The sequence below is a fragment of the Pipra filicauda genome, unplaced genomic scaffold, assembly GCF_003945595.2.
Source record: "Pipra filicauda isolate LSUMZ 115617 unplaced genomic scaffold, ASM394559v2 scaffold3_size10097308_pilon, whole genome shotgun sequence".
In the NCBI taxonomy this organism is placed as follows: Eukaryota; Metazoa; Chordata; class Aves; order Passeriformes; family Pipridae; genus Pipra; species Pipra filicauda.
The window spans coordinates 8,810,671-8,827,815 of NW_024104532.1; the positions used below are offsets into that span (position 1 = coordinate 8,810,671).

Sequence of the window (17,145 nt, forward strand, 5' to 3'; positions counted from 1 at the left end):
GAGAAGATTTGGCCATGCTTATACATTTTCCCCCCTCCTCTAAACAACAAAAACACAGTTTTAGTGCTTTCAGATGTTGAGATCTTTTATGCTAGTTAAAGACACTAATTTGAGTAGAAAGAACCAGCCATCAGCCAAAGTCCAGTCTTTTGAAGATTATACAGCTACGTGACAATTTCTGGCAGTTGGCCGTGGAAAAGTCAGGATCTGGTGGTGTCTTATATCCTGCCTCATTTTTCACATAAATGTGTGACATACATCTGGCTCTGGGAGAAATGTCAGTTCATCTTTTAGGCCCACCAGTTTTGCCTGTTGCTTCTTGATCCTCTTGGCATACGAAATTTCATAATCATTCTATCTTAAAACCATACACAACGTCAACAGCAAAGCATGAAATTGAAACACTAAAATCCAAAATAGATTTGGGTTTAACACTTTGTGGCAGTACAGCCCTCTGTTTGTATGGGTTTGTGCTCACTACATCCAACCACGGAAAACAAAACCAGGAAAGGGGATGGAAGTCAGACCTTTCACAGTTAAGTACTAGGAAAAAATTACTGAAGAGTAATAGAAAAAAAAAAAAAGAAAACAAAAGAGCTACAGTTTCTGAAAGCTTCTGTACACCAGGCACACACACTGTGGTAAAATTGTTGCCCTGGCAAGGAGGGCAGACTATCAAACTTTGCAACTGGCACATCCAGGTTTTAGCAGAATGTTTCCATAGCTCCTTAAACACTTACTGAACAGATGCAGATATCTGCCCTGCACAGTCTATCATCCCTCATCAATTAGGAGCACTTTTTGGAAAGAGGAACTTCAGAGGCTACTTTGGTGTCTCATATCCTGCCTCATTTTTCACACGGACGTGTCACACACATCTGGCTCTGGAAGAAATGTCAGTTCATCCTTTGGGCCCACCACAAGCCTGTTACTTCTTGATCCTCTTGGCACATGAACTGTGATGGCCAGAGAATCCTGGGAGAAGCTGAGCAGCCTGAGAGGAGACACTGAAGTCTCAGCACCTCAGTGCACCTCAGAGCAGTCACACTGACCCAGGAGTTCTCCAGGATTACACTGCCCAGGAGCTGGTTGGTCTGAGGCTCAGTGACAGTGTAAAAAGAAGGAGGTAGTTAAACTGTGTGCAAAAATTATGTCTGTTAGTGTTGTCTCAGCTGCTTGACTTTTTATGGTCAGCTACCTCACCACTCATCTTTATGCTCTGGAATAAAACTGTATAAACTTATTGCGATAAAAGTCCTAAAAACATTTTGGCTTTTCCATGCTGAGTACCACTGGTCATTCTCAAGGATTCTGAATCCTAGGATTCAACAGGATAACTTACACTGAAAACACTGAGTTTTGCTAAGAGGCAATGGTTAAAATTCCTGCAGACTTGGAAAGCTGAGTACAAACATTCCAAAGTCAGAAGTGGCTTCTACCTTCCCCGAGGCTTCACTTCTCAGCTGTGTGCTGTCTGTTGTTTTACCAAACCCTGCATGATGTGCTTCCTTCAACTGATATTGCCAAACTTTGAGCCAATATACAATTTTGACAATATCCTGCTTCACTGGCATTGTGAGCATTGACATCCCACATAAAAAACCCCAGAGTAAAATCCAAATAACTGGAGGACCATCCCCACGGTGCATTTGGCAGCAGTGGGTAACAGCTCTAAAAATATTTCATTTAAAGTCTACTTAGGTGATGCAGGACATGGCAAACAAAATTCTGCTAATTTACTCAGATCATAACAATGCATTTGCTTCCATATCCAGATAAGTGAAAATATAATGAGCTACAACATTCACCCGAGGTTGTGGCCCTTCAAATGATTGCCATGAGGTGAGAAGTGGAACAACACACTTCCTCTTTTACTTTGAATGAAAAACCTTTATATATGGTATTTTGCCAGGAACAGAAATTACTCCTGTTCTTTAAAGTCTGACCCAACGCAGCTGCTTTGTTTAAAACTAAGTTAATGATTGCGTTTTCATCCACTTCGATAGATCAAAAAGAACGTTATTCCAAAAATCAAAGCAATATAAGCGATTTTTATTCATTATTTGAAAGAAATTAAATGGAAAAAAGCCAGTTTCTTGGGTTTTTTTAAATGCAACCAGCATACTTTCTTCATTAGCATTTTGCAATATTTGACAATACTTAGTAAAACAGCCTTAATATCACCTAAAATGTTGCAACTTAGCCTTTATAAGTGTCGCCAAACTTTCCACAGCTCATTCTCCAAAGCCTACTGACTCATAGCAAAAAAGCCAGATTTATAGTTTTGTCCTAAAAGTGATTTAAGCTAAAAATCCCAAAAAGTTGCAAGTTTCCAGGCCTCCCTCTCATACTACATTAATTTAGGAAATATTTTAATGACAGGCAATCCTAAAAGAGAAGCAGAGATGCAGAATGTTCAGCAGGCCAAGTTAAGAGTTCTCACAGGAGGAAAAAAAAAAAAAAATTAAGACTCTCAAACATCACAGACTTAAAGAGACACTATTAAAGGTATCATATTTCCTAACTTCTGCTTTCACAAAATACATTGTTTTCATTTGCTGACAGAGAAAATGTCAAGTTGACACTTGAGTATCGTTTCTGGCTACTAATTGCCAGCCCTTCTCTTGAAATTGTTTCAAAATTCATTTCATAACTAAATGAATCTTTATCTAAATGGAAATATGAGAAAGATTTAGTTTCATATATATATACACACACAAATATAAGCTTAAAACTAGGATTTACTTAGGATACTGACTCTCCAAGATGAGCTAGAATGTGAATAAACTGTTTTCTACAGTGTCAGGCTCTGTTTAATTTTAGAAAACTAATCTCTGGTTTTGTCTTTTTTTTTTTGTTGGTTTTTTTTTTTTACTGAAATAAATCAGCTGTGGCAAAACTTTGCTCATAAAAGTACTTTCTAATGGAATATAGGTAAAAATGGCTTATAATCAGAATTTAAAATTCATCTCCTTTATTGCCATAAGCTGAGCTTTCTAATGCACGACAAGAATCCTGAGTAAATTAATTTTCAAAGTTCGGTGCACTAGTTAAACAACTCAAATACAAAACTAATCCTGAGATCATCTGAAACAGCTTTAATACATCTGCTCAATACTCCAGACTTCTCCTGAACAATTGCTGGTGGGCACTTAACTCATGAAAGCTGCTTTGGAAAAATATCAGTGAGAAAATAACGAGTCCTACAAGAAATGCCTGGCAGAGAACACTTCCCAATCAAGCATAAAAAACCCCCTGCATTCCAAACCAGCTTGTGATATTGTCACCTACCTCTAACAAAGAATAATTCCCCAAAGTATTTCAGCATTACAGAGATTTTGTTCTGCTCCCACCATAAGAAGACAGAGTTAGTGCAGTTTCATGACAAAGCCAAGAGCACACCCAGCTCAGAGCAGCAGTTGGATATAGCATTACTTTTGTCCTTTTTAATACTTAAGTTTATACTTCTGCAGGGCCACTAGTTTTCTATAAATTGATTCTCCATTAGGAGAATTATATTCACCTTTTCTAAGTAAATTTAATTGCTATCAAAAGCAGAGGAAATCTACAATCTGTTCTGTAAGTCTTGCTTGATACTCCGAAAGTACTGCTGCCACTGGCATTATGCTACTTTAAGGGAAATAAAGCTCATCAGAAAACTAAGTACAAAGGCAGTTTTAGAAATACTGTGGATCTCTAAGGAGAGAATTCCAACTTCCATTAGCATAGACATATATATATATATAAAAATAAAAATATACATAATAATATGAAATAATGATAAAAGATCTTTTCACCCACATATCAATTTTACGAGTTGCCCACATAACATCCTTTTGATAATGTTATTGAGGCTTTGGTTTCACTGCCACCCCAGTTCTGTTTTCTTGGCAAGCACCTCTACACTTATTTCAGTTATTAGCCATCATGTAATACAAATTCAGCAGTATTTAAAAGAGTACTTTAATTTAGGCAGGTACTCATCTCTGTTTTTTCCTAAAGAAGGTTAATTTTATAATCATGAAATATTGTGGATGGCCACTGATAGTGAGGTAGAAAAACTGGAGCTTTTCCACAGGTGTATAAATGGAGGTACTTACAGCCGTTCCAGTTGTTTCAGATCCTGAAAAGCTCCACGTTCTATCACGCTAATCTGATTTTCTCCCAAGTGCCTGCAATTCCAAAAATACCAGTTAATTTTAACACAATGAATACGAGCTTCCCCACTTCTCCTCACATGTTATAAAAGTGCTTTTCACAGAAGTATCAGTAACAGTTGGAACTGGAGATTATTTTAAAGCCTGGACAGAGCAGCACTGTTCTTCTTGGTCACTGAGAGGGAACTGCTCCAAAATCGCCTCCTTACTGCCAGATTTGTACACATTTTTGTTTCTAAACTTCTATAACCATAACCACCTTTGCTCAGAAAGGTGTTGGTCTAGAGCCTGGTTGTTACATCCTCAGTATGTTCCTCTGCAACATAACTGAGATACTGGAGCCCACAAGAGGAGCTCACTCAGTGCAGATGTACTTTTTGTGTCCAGACTTTGTTCTGCACAGATTTCAGGCTTTCTCCAGAGCAAACTCTGGAGAATCCAGAGGGATTCAATCTCCCCCAGAAACAGGGCCAAAGCAGCTCTGTGACACAACTTCAGGGTGTAAAATCACAAGGGACAAGTCCCAGCTTTCCACTTTGTCTGATCCTCTTTGCTCCACACCCTGAAACCAAGTTATAAGCAAAGGAGACTGACTTCTCTTTGATTTACAGTGTGCAGGGGATGACTGCTCATTTACACAGCAGAAATGCTCTGTGGGTGAAGTGGAAGCCAAGGAATAGATACCAACAGTCCCACTGAGCTGAGCTTTTCCCTCCCTTGGTGCTGCCTTGCAGCACAGCCCCATTTCTGCCTCTGTAAGAGCACTTGGGTGCAGGGACTAAACATCTCTGAATGTTCCATGTGGTTTTAGCTAAAGCTAAGAAGGAAGAACTTCACACACAGTAAGTGTGGGCTCAGTGAAGACCAGGGAAAAAGGGCTCTCCTTGCCTGTTCTCAACAGCCACTCCTCTGCCCTCAGTTCTCCGAGGATGCTCAGAGCTGTTCAACAGGAGAGCAGCACAGAGGACAGGCAGCAAGAGAGTGTTCCACAGCTAAGACCATGTAGGAAGGTCAAAAAAACAAAACTGAAAAAAATCCAAACACATGAACCAAAAAGGTTGCTAAAAGGAGGGAGAGGAAAAACTGCCCAAGGAAAAAAGATGGAGCTATGAGGGATAAAAGGAAAAGGTGCACAAAGGAATATTTTCCATGCTGCTTGTTTGAGACCAGAAGAGTTTTTTTTCTGTCTGTTCTATGAGTTGTTGCAGGTCACTTGTATCTAGTCCTCATTCTGATGTCTGCAAACAGGACTAGGATACCTGTTTAGGATCACTGGGACAGGCTGCATGTTTCTGTGCTTCCCACCATACCCCCAACATACACAGGGGGGGGAAAAAAAGAGGGACAATAGGGGTTTAGTAATGTAGAATTCCAGAATTATGAATAAGAACTAAAAAAATGAAGAAAAATCTGAAAAAATCCCAATGAATTCTGTGGCAAACACCACACTACTGCAAGGCTGAACAAACGAGTTATGTAAACTTGTAACGAACATAGGACAAAAAAATTCATATAAAAAAAGGCAGCTGTACATTTTGCTTATTGTTAAGGGCATAAATGACTGCAGCAGCGTTAGACAATGTCTGACAGTATAAAAACCCAACGAAAACAAAACAACTACTGGCATTAATATAGTATAGTTCATGTATTTTAATAGACTCCCAAAATGGTATTGACAGTTGGGATGGGAGCCAAGGAAATCTAAACAACTCCACTGCTAGAGATGAGAGAAACATCACAGGAACACAAAGTCTTCCAATACATTTGAAGGGTTTCCTTAGTATATGACAAGTTGTTCAAAAGCCTTAAGGTAGCAGAAGAAATGACTTGCCTTTTCCTTTGCAGGACTTAAATAATTAATTGAATTATCACTAAATGACTGTGACAGTTCAACTATTGCAGTTTTAAGGACTTATTTTAGAAGCTACTCAAAGGACAACTTAGTGGTGCTGTTTGAGATTCAGGTAACAGAAAATAGGAAACCAGGAATGACAAATTCCTGTTTCCCCTTTCAATGTTCAAGGCCCATGTAGGAGCGTGGTTAAGCTCTTGACTGATACTTTGAGATCATGAGACAGCACTACCTAAAATACTTGTATCACTGCATACTAGACTAAAAAAATTCACAGGTTTCCTTGTGTACAACTTCTACAGCTCTCCTTAATGAACTCCTGCAAAATCTTCTGCAAAAGTGCTATTAATGGCACTGTACCTTAAAGTGACCAAAATCTCAAAGTCCTATTTGCTAGTGTTTCAATATCATTGATTTATGCATCAATGATTGTATAGTGGACAAAGTTTTTACCACAGGATTTATTAAAAGCCAGTAGGAAAGAATTAAATAGCTCTGAAACTGCACTCACTTTAGCACAGAACTAAAATTTACTGTTTCACATCACAAACTGTTCCAGTTGCCTGGTTTAAAAGAACAACAACTGAATAATATGCAGAAATTACCACCATTTGCTCTCTAGAGTTATGGACATCTCAGTAGTAACACCCTAAAACAGTCTTGTAAAAGAAAAAAAAGACAAATTCTGTGTTATACTCACAAGACACGAAGGTTCTTCAGCCCCGTGAAGTCCGTCTTCGTGATTCTTGTGATATTGTTTTTTTCTAGATCACTGCAGAGGAAAAAGAAAGCAGCATTCAGGCACTATAACTGACACCCAAGTTTCCATTAGCAGAAAGTATTTCAGTCACTGGAGCATCTCCCAGCCGCTCATATTGTACAAATGAACATTTCCATTAAAACCTCAAAAAGCAAGTCATCAATCCCGATGCATTTTGTCTCCTCCTCTATGTTGCTCTCATATACGAAGATTCTTCCACTTTTATTTCTAGTTTTGATGCTCACTAAAAGCTTCTTTCTCCCTCCAAGGCTACAATCTTGTAAGAAGCTGCATATATTCAAGACCCAATTGGTATAATACAGCTGAAACATGAGTCCTAGGCCCCTAAATTAAGCTCAGACTTTGAGGTTATTCTAAAACCAAGTGAGTCCAACCTGCTGCAGAAACTTAGGCCACACAGAGCTTGAAGTGAGGACAAGTTAGTTCAGTGACCCTTAAGTGCAGTCCTACTCAGATGACTGGAATATTTACTGGTGAAATAGGTCCAAGTTTGCCACTTTCTTTAACAGGATTAAAGCAGTATGTGATACATTAGAGTAGAGATAAAGTGTTTAATAATATTGGATTCTACTTCTGATGGGTTTTGATAGACATCAAAACAATACTAATAAAATCCTTAAGTCATAAAATGGTTTAAGGATAGATATTATAAAGTTTAAGAGTTTATGCATCTTAGCACAGGACATATTCCTAGAATACAAGAAGCACACTCTCCTGTCAGGAAGACATTTTCTTTAGCACAGATGGAAAGTAAGGAGGGAAAGATCTACAATTTAGCTATATGAACAAGACAGCCAGTATCCTTATTTGCCTTATGTCAACTATATTTAAAAAAGATCCATTGAAGAAAAAAAAAAAAAACACAAAGCATCTATAGGGCACTTTCACTGCCTGCACCAACATTCTCTTCCATTTGTCTTTATCCTTGCCATTAAATCATACTTTTTACCTTTGAATCACTGCCTACATTTTCCAGATTTTCCAGCCTAATTTCCTCTTCTGTTCTCAGTTCAGTCCTTCCCCCCTGGTGCATCATTAACCACTCACTGGTGCCCCAGCGTGAGCTGACTGCAGGGAGCATTGCAAACAATTACATCTGGAGCAAGCAACGCATAAAATAGCCTGTGTTGGACTTGTATATTGTTCCCCACCTGCTTTCCATGGCATTCCATCACAAGGTTTCCCTTGCCTTTATCTCAGAGAAGCTCTAGCAAAGCATGGCACTAAGCTGGTTGGAATTCTGAGGCAGGCAGGAGCCAGCCAAGGTGTACAGGGCAACACAGTGTCAGTGGCCACAGGTTTTGTGCATTTTGGTAAGACTTGATCACCAGCCCAGTTTTACTCAGTTTGAACAAGGGCATGAAGAACTTCCATTCCCGCCACATACACAGCAATCTCTCCACCACACTACCCCTCCTGCCCAGCCCCAGACACCAATCCCACACATCAGCACTGTTCCTCTCTGCTTTCAGCCCCAAGGACACTCAACATCCTCCCCCTGGTGAAATCTGCAGCTCCCTAATCTGAAAAAAACTTTAACATTCCCTGATCAATACATATCTTGAGATTGCTTTTTCCTCTACTCCTGCAGACTGGCACAGTCTATACTGTACATATAATATCAATTCTATTACTCCTTTGCAAAGGTTATTATCTAAGTCAGAGTCTTCCATTTCTGTCAGTCAAATTACTTGCACAAAGGTCTAACTTCAGCAGAGCCATTCTTCATGAAGATGACTTCCCCAAAACCATTTTGATTTAATTGCTGCCTCTGTTTTAAAAAAAGTGTTTACCACCTTTTGAACATTGACCCTTTCCAGCATGTTTTTCCTCAAGGCTTATCTGCCATTTGAAGAAAACCAGAGTAAAACTGTGATGAACTACTGTGTAAAACTTCCTCCTGCAGCTCACAGTAGGTGTAACCCTGGCTGCAGAGCAGCAGATTGCCACAGGTTACCCCATTACTCAATTAAACTTTGTGACTCTGAAGTTACTGAACCTATGCAGACATTAGTGGTTTACAGCTGGTATTTGTGGGCAACGTAATATTTTATGTTTCCTTTATAAAGTTTGGCAGCTGATTATGGGCTCACCAGTGGGTTTCAACTACAAAGAGCTAAACCTTAACGTGCAACCTTGGTTGGCTTTCAAACCCATCAGGGTTCAAAAGGACTGTTGGAACCAAAAGGATTTCTTGGAAAAGAAATCAGCTGAGTCAAAGATAGGAGGAAAATAATACTGTAAAGGTGAATTTAACAGATATCCACATCCAGATAAAATAATTCTACATAAAACTCTTATTGTGCAGAATTCCTGCGTTTTGGACACAATGTGGGGCCAAGCAGACCTTGGATCTTACTCAACATATCTACCTCACTCCACACATACACAAGCCCAGCTACTACTCTGTCATTTCACATTCAAATAATATTGCCTCATCACCTGAGAATATCTAAGAAAACTCCATTAAAGAATACAGGTCTCTTGTGGAATGTCAGCAGCCAGGTTGGTATCACTCACTTGAAAAGAAATCAGAACTGTCATCTATACCAGCTCTAATAAAGCACTTGGTATTAAGTCTCTCTTGTCAAACCATTTTCTAATTTATTTTTTTTTTTAGGATAAAACATGTGAAGGTCAATGCAGGTGTAGTGGCAGCTTCAAGAAAACAGATGTGGAAAGAATCATTTAAACGGGAATAGAAACATGAACTGGACTAGAACGGTACCAGACCTCATGAAAATGAGTTCAGATGAACTATTAAAGGGAGTTTTACTCATAAACATGTCCTGCTAGGTTCCAATAACAATTTAATCCAATACATATTTTGTAGATGCTGAAGACTGAGTCACACAATATACACACTTATTATAAACAGGGATGCTTGGAGCAACTGGAGCAAATCCTGCTTCATCACAAGAACTCCTCTGAATTGCTTCATCTTTCACTCTTCTCTAAAGACAACCAAGTGAATTTAAGACAGACTTTTAAAGTACCAACATTCTCTGGAGCAGGCCAGGAGTACACAGATTTCCTCTGCTACATGACTTAAATTTCAGCTGATGATGACTCTGCTCAGCCACTCAGCTCTTCCAAAACATCCAGACACTGATCTCAGCCCCCACCCTCGTCCTTGGTCTGGATAAAGTTTATGATTTGAGAAGTAAATCCACTTGCCACTTCACACTTTGTGCTTCAGCCTTCCAGACTCACATACCTTGGCAAATCCACACCCTCATCCTGGCCAGCTCTGAGCCTCTGCTCCTCTGACGTACAAGATCAGAATTGAGTTTGACACCACATCACCTCCACAATGAACATCACAGCTCTGACAGAAGAGCCAACAGCAACAGCCATCAGATGCTGAAGTCTTGCACAATCTTCAGCTCAATAACTCAGTAGTTACATATAAATAAAAATGCCTTATAGAAAATTCAAATCCTTTTATATACACAAGGATGCAAAAATTCAAATCAACACTACTAAGATGCAAAATTTCAAAGCAACACCAGTAATAGCGAGTTCCTATTACAATCAGATGTCATTTTGCTACTTGCTGGGCCCTCTCTGAATTACAGTCTGCAAGATAATCTGAAATTTGGGCCCTGATCAGAGTTGTGAATCTTAAGCATGCCCAGGTGAATTCCTAAAATAATTCCTCAGCTCTTCCAAGACTAGAGGTTTGGAGTTTTCTGATCAACTGCCCATTTTGGAGTTACCTCTGGCTGCCCAGTTATGCTTTTCCAGGCACACAGAAGGCAAATTCAAAAGTCTTACTAAAGCATATAAACCAGTTTTCTCTCTGTACAGCTCTGTAATGGTTTGGTTTGAAGCCCCTCATATATGGGCACTGTACAAGTTCACAGGTGAACAAAATACTCTCAACCCTGATGTTCCTACTGCAAGTGGTGTATTTGCTCTAAACAAGCTTCTACTTTGTACATTTATTTTTAAGTTACAAATTTTTTTCTGGTCTGAAAAACCATCTGACTTCAGAGCTAACCCTGTTAGCTTCTGGTCAGAAAAGAAGCTGCTTAAATTTAGTTCCCCTTCAAGAAGAAACAGAATAATTGCATTTGGTTAAGGCCATTTCTTGTCACTAAGTGTTCTAGAGCAACTAAGTTTTCCTCTATTTTCAGGGAACCTTCAGGTGCCAATCTGGCAAACACAGTGGCATTCCTAACAACAAAACTGAACATCTCTGATGCCCAGTAATTTCAGGGCAGTAGCTGATTTTGCATTTCAGTGACAAACACAAGTCCTAGACGGGCAGTATTTCAGAAAATATTTATTAATTCGTTTTTCTTTAACTTAAGAAGACATTACACAAAACAAGACTGCAGACAAAGTGAAAATATCTGAGGAGAAGGAGCACTAGACCTCATTGAAGTCCTTAGATATTTGATTGTTTATATTAATAAAGAATTCAATAATAGCAGTAGAGAAACTGTATTTAAGGAAAAATTAACTGCCATAGACTTCAAAAGACAGCTCTTACCCAAGTTAAACAGCACTAGGATTCTTTCCTGTCCAACTGCTTCCCAAGTAAGGTAAATATTCATTTTGAGTCATAGAATCTCAAACAACGTTTAGTTTCTGTTCCTGCTGAGTTTTCAAAGTGGCTGCCACACACCAGTTCAAAGCTACACACACAGGTCACATTTGGGACAAACAAATCAGCACAGAACCCAGTGCTCTGAAAGGAATCTTGATTAAACCAACCCTCCCTGTAATCTGCAGGGAAGGTGCATTTCTCTTCATCTCATTTTTGGTATTTTCCAAGAAGGAATGCATAAATTTTTTCTGTCACACATGACAATGCACCTAAGAATTAATAAAAACCTCTCTTGTCCCCTAAGAGCCAACAGATCAGGATCCAAGACACCATCCAGAACTCCCATCCAAACAAACCTCACCTGGAACACAAGTCATGGAACACCCAGAAGTTCATGAAGAACAGAAGAAAAACGATTTTCTGAGACATTTAAGAGCATCTGTTTTGAGGTTATAGCACACATTCTTCGCTATGAATAATTTGTAATACATTCCAAGGGATTTTATTTTAAATGATAAATCAACATTCAAAACGTGGCAGCTAAAATTCCAGTGATAGCGATTGAACCTGGATTCCTGAATCCGAGTAGCTACTGATATTTTTCATTAGCCCAATTCCTCCACATGTTCTTGGGAAACAGGGATTTTCCTGTGCCATGGCATTATTAAAGGACTCTGTGATCCCTGTGGGTCCATTCCAACACAGAATATTCTGTGATTCTGTGACTGTGTCCACCCAAACCAGCTGGAATGACAGCTGAGTCAGCCCACAAACGTTTTCCTGTCGGATTTGTTTTCCAGCCCCCAGTCACCATGCCAGGTAACCATGAACACAAACACTCAGCACCTGAGCTGGAAGAAACCTGCATTTTTCACAGGTAATGCATGTTTTCCACCACTGACCTGGCTACCTACTGCACTCTAGAAACTTAGAGCCATAAGAAACATCTTCTTCATTTTTAGGAACACCTTCTTGATTTTTAGGAAAGTCACTGTAGAGCTGGAGGCAAAAAGCTGTTCAGTAAAGCCTCCTCTCTTGAGTGCTTTAGTTTGGGAACACACCAAGAACCATAACCAGTAAAAGGACAAAAATCCACTCCCATGTGTGAATGTACCCACAGAGTAGCTTTTGGCTGCCCTTTGCAGTCTTTACACACCCAGTATCTGTTTTATTATTTTAACCATTTTCCAGGATTTCTGCTATGCAGCTAATTTGCCTTTAATGGCTGTGGACTGCCACTAGCCTCTTAACCTTAAATGACCATATTCCCTATAGGAAGCACTTGGCAATTCTCCTATGCCTTCAGTCCAAGAACTTCAAAGTTACTGTGATAAACTACTCAATTATAACGCTACCCTGAAGCCCTCTGGCAGCACAATCTGCATATCTTCAGATTTAACATATTTTGCAATGCAGGAAATGAATTCCTGGGACTGGATTTTATGAAACACACAAATTCCAGTAGTTTCCAAGTCACATGGGCAAGTATGAACATCACTTGTAAAGAAAGACAACAACTTCAAAATCAAATTCAGCTGAAGCAATTTCATTTTTTAAAAAAAATACATTTTGACTCTATAAGCCTTAAGTGATTTTTTTATTCTTAAACAGTTGACTTAGAAAAAGAATTTCTCATGCTCCTTTGCAGAGTTCTTGAAAGACTGGCACACTCTGAACACTTCAACATCATCCAGTTCTTCGGAAGAAAAAGATTTAAAGCCCTCCATGTAGCATGTGACAAATGAACAGAGGATGAGAGAGCTGCTGAACTTAAATAAAAGGTTAAGGGGAGATCTTAAATTACCTGGTTTGTAGGAGAAAACAGACCACCCCTCGCCTGATCTGCAGTAAGAATAAGTCATGGGTGGAGGAACACTAGCAGAGAAAACACAACCACCAGAGTTCTTGAAAAGATTCCTAAATATCCTGCACAGCTTCAGCAACAACTGCACAGAGTATCTGCACAGTTATGCTGGGATCCAGCAGTTTGGGGATCTTAAGCCAGAATATCAATTAACTCAGAGTTCGACACTTAATAATTTCTGCTGTAGTTGTTGGACAGCACCACATGACACCGGATAGTTTCAGCCCCCAGGAAAATTGAATTAGTAATTAAATAGCCACCCAGCAGCTGGAGTGTGCAAACCCTGTGCTGCAGTCCCTCCCACCTCTGTAACACACCTCCACGACAAGGCTTTTAATGCAAAAAAGGGAGATCGTTCGTTGTGATTACAGAGGCTGTCAGGTATGAGTCAGACTGTTTTCTTTCTGGCTGAACAATGGGAAAAGGGATCCTAGAGGTTAAGTGCCCTAATTTTGCGAATAAGCTCTCCATTCCCAAGTCCATTACAGCGGTGCTTGGTTAATAACACACATTTTAGTGTCCAAATGATCTGGAACTGCTTGCAGGTGACACACTTCTGTCCTCATCCTCATAAAAATAAGAAAAAAAAAAAGTTATCTGGCAAGCTACAGATGTTAAAAAACATCAAGAAAAAAAAAAACCCAAACCTACTTTTTGCAGCTTGTGCAGTGGCTGAATTTCCAGTTGAGCAGACTCATGTGGAAGTCATACCTAAGGCCCACAGAGAGCAGCATAATGGATTGAGTAATTCAAGTACTCTGCTTCTTCCAAGGAAATACATGTTTGTCTCAGCCTGCAGGAATTCCTGTCTAATTATTAGAGTTTGCAGGTTTGATTATACAGAAAGGAAATGTTATGCCGACAGAATAATGCTGAACAGTACATTTTACACTCCTCTGTCCTTCACCTCTGTTCCCAAACTCCTGTAGCTACTCTTGATGTGTCCCAGATCTCACCTGGCAGTGTCACCTGTGCCCTTGTGGAAGACAAAGAGAGTCTGTAAAGAGAATTAAACAGGTGTAGGTTGTACTGGCACTACCTCATGTGCCAGTTCACACCTTGGGTAAAGGGGCATCTCAGACAGAGCTCCAGCACAGGAGAGGGGGAACACACAGTTCACAGAGCACAGAAACATTGCCCAGACATGAAGGGATGGTAAGAGGAAGGTCAAAGCTCAGCTGGAGCTCAAACTGGCAAGGGACATCAAGAAAAGCTTCCAGCAGAGCTAGAATAAATAATAAACAAGATGTGATGGTTTAGTGACAGAGCAGGTGCTCAAAGCCCTCTCTGAGCTGAGTCTTCACTGACACACTCTCAAGTCTTTGTGTTCAAGGAGGAGAGAACAGGCAGTAGTAGCAGAGGATCAAGTCAAGCATCACCTAAAAAATCCTGACCCACATGAGCCTGTGGGAAGACACGATGGATCTGCTGGTGCAGAGATCTGGCTGATACAGCACAGCCTTGCTGTGACATCTCTGATCCAGGCAAATACTACCTTTGCCTTGAAAAAAGTCTAGAAGCAGGACATGGCAAAGTGCAGACTGGGCAGCAGCAGCCTGTTGTTACTGGGAAAGTCAGTGCAAATACCACGGGAAGAAATTTCTGGGCCAAGAGAAGAGAAGTTGGCTGAGAAAAGGCACAGATCCACCAAAGTTAAATCATGTTTGAGCAACCTGACTGCCTTCTGTACTGAAAAAACAGCTCTGGATTAATAGAGAAGAGGCTCTTTCTCAACCACACAGTGAAAGCTGAGTCCAGTTTGGGGCCCTTCTGTCCATGAAAGATCCCAATGGACTTGAGCAAGGCCTGGAAGATACCACTGAAGTGATCAAGGGGCTTGACTACAAAAGCTGGGTCTAAGGGAGCTCAGCTTGTCTGGTCTGGAGAAGGGCAGGCTTTGGGTATGGAAGAGCAGCTTCCAACACCTCCAGAGGGGTCAGTCTGGAACCAGAGGGCTTTTCAGAAAAGCAGGGCTTTTCAGTGAGGTCCAACACAGGGGAAGGGATACAATGATCATAACCTGAAAATTAGGAGATTCTGGCTGTTCATGAAAAAACCTCATTGCTGTCAGGACAGTCAAGCTGAGGAACAGGTTTCATAAAGGTGCTGTGGCTTTCAAGACCCAGCTGGACACCTTCCTGCCCAAATTCCATGCTCTGCTTTGAGCAGAGGATGGACCAGCAGACCTCCTGAAGTCCCTTCAAACCTTAAAGATTGTATAGTCCTACCTTTTCTACAAAGAAGAGGGCAAAACAAATATTTGTTGTTTTCTGTTTTGGGGGGAGTTGAGGGCTTGGTAGAAAGCTTTAAATCTGAAGCACAAAGAAAATTATAGGAAATACTTTAAAATACAGTTGCTACAGAAACATGGCTTCATATGAAGAAGCCAGGATGTGCACATTATAAAGACATACAGTTCTGTGTCATATTAGCTCAAGTATCATTTTAATTCATATTAAAAAAAACCAACCAAGATTAACAACTGCATATACAAAAACTTCAGTTTTTTACTTATTTCTTTTCAATTCTTGATTTTATTTAGCCATTGCTACTTAACTCCTACAACTGTAGCTCATCTTTCAGATCCAACAGGCACCAGCTGGTTATATGGACATCAATCAGGTGGTCAGATCAGCCAAATGCAATTCCAAAGCTCAAGCAGCCAAACAGGGAGAAATCAGACAACAAACATTCTTTGGGCCATATTTTCACTCAACTATCAAATGGACAATCTCATCAGGATATGACAAAAGTGCCTGTGCTTCCATCTTTGTCAGTTTTGGACTCATCTATAGGGGAAAAAAGACCACCACATTTCTGCAAACTTGAGCAAAATGCACATTGCTTTATTCCACAGAGACAGTATCTGATGTTTGCATTTAATTCTGGATTTCACTTAATGACATGGTGTGAGACTGAATATCTCAGTGAGGAAACTGCTCTGTGTTTAGGTGCTCTTCAGTAACACAGACAACTCCATGTTTAGGACCTGAAATATTTCACACCTGCTTCTGACTGCTGTAAATCCTTGACGACTTGGAAAGAAGTTCCACCAACAAACAAATGATTTTAGTGAAGTCTGGCATGAAAATCAAGCCTTGGTTTCATCACCCTGCTCCCTTTCAGACATGCACAGACTAGAAACTCTTCCCAGGAGATCTTTTCCTGGAAAGGTAAGAGAGGTCTTTGTGTTTATGTTTGTGGTTTTTCTTTTTCTTGCCGTTCAGGGTGGGTTTTTTCTTTTTTTTTTTTTTAATTTATAAAGCATCCAGTTTCACCAACTCTATTCCTTCCAAATACCACCACACTGAGTGTAACAGGTCTACTGTGGCCACTAAGGAGCAGATGAAGCCAAGAAGTTGCAGCAAAAGACACAGAACAGTTTTAATATGTGTAAAATAAAATTCTGAAGGAAGCTTATATTGACTTGAATTTCCCAACCAGACGTTACAACCAATTTACAAACAATTTTCTTCACTCTCAAGTAGATTCCCACCTTCCTTGTCTCCCCATCCTCATCCCACTTTTGGTTTTCAACAGCAGTCTTGCTGCAGTAAAGCTGAATTGATTTCACAATGTTTGCTAAATGAACTCAAAACTCAAGTTTTCCTAAAGACTTGGCACACGAATCTGATGTTTCAAGTTACTGAAACTATTCATGCTTATAAAACCACTTTGCACTCACCCTATTACATACCTGAAGAACAACCTTGGAAAATATCTATTCTATAAAATGAAGTTCACATCAACAGGGAGTAACCCATTTAAAAAAACTTCATAAGCAATTAGCTAAAGAAGTCTCCAGGGGGAAAAAAAGAACATAAAACCAAAACCAACACCAAACAACCCACCCCAAAAAAATCATAAAACCTCTGACTGCTCCTTATCTTCTGCTGTCTTCTCATATGTTATCTATCAAAACTCACAATTCCAAAG

At 39.8% G+C, this 17,145-nt stretch overlaps 1 protein-coding gene across 2 annotated transcripts in view; it reads right to left on the minus strand.

Moving 5' to 3' along the window:
• The window catches only part of SLIT3 (slit guidance ligand 3), a 479,094-nt gene that overhangs the window by 450,984 nt on the left and 10,965 nt on the right, over positions 1 to 17,145 (minus strand). For both annotated transcript variants that reach the window (XM_027722165.2, XM_027722164.2), the window contains 2 exons: positions 6,710 to 6,781; positions 4,101 to 4,172 (listed from right to left, as the gene is read on the minus strand). In XM_027722165.2, the coding sequence (XP_027577966.2) occupies positions 4,101 to 4,172; positions 6,710 to 6,781 (144 nt within the window). The remainder of the gene's footprint in view (positions 1 to 4,100; positions 4,173 to 6,709; positions 6,782 to 17,145) is intronic.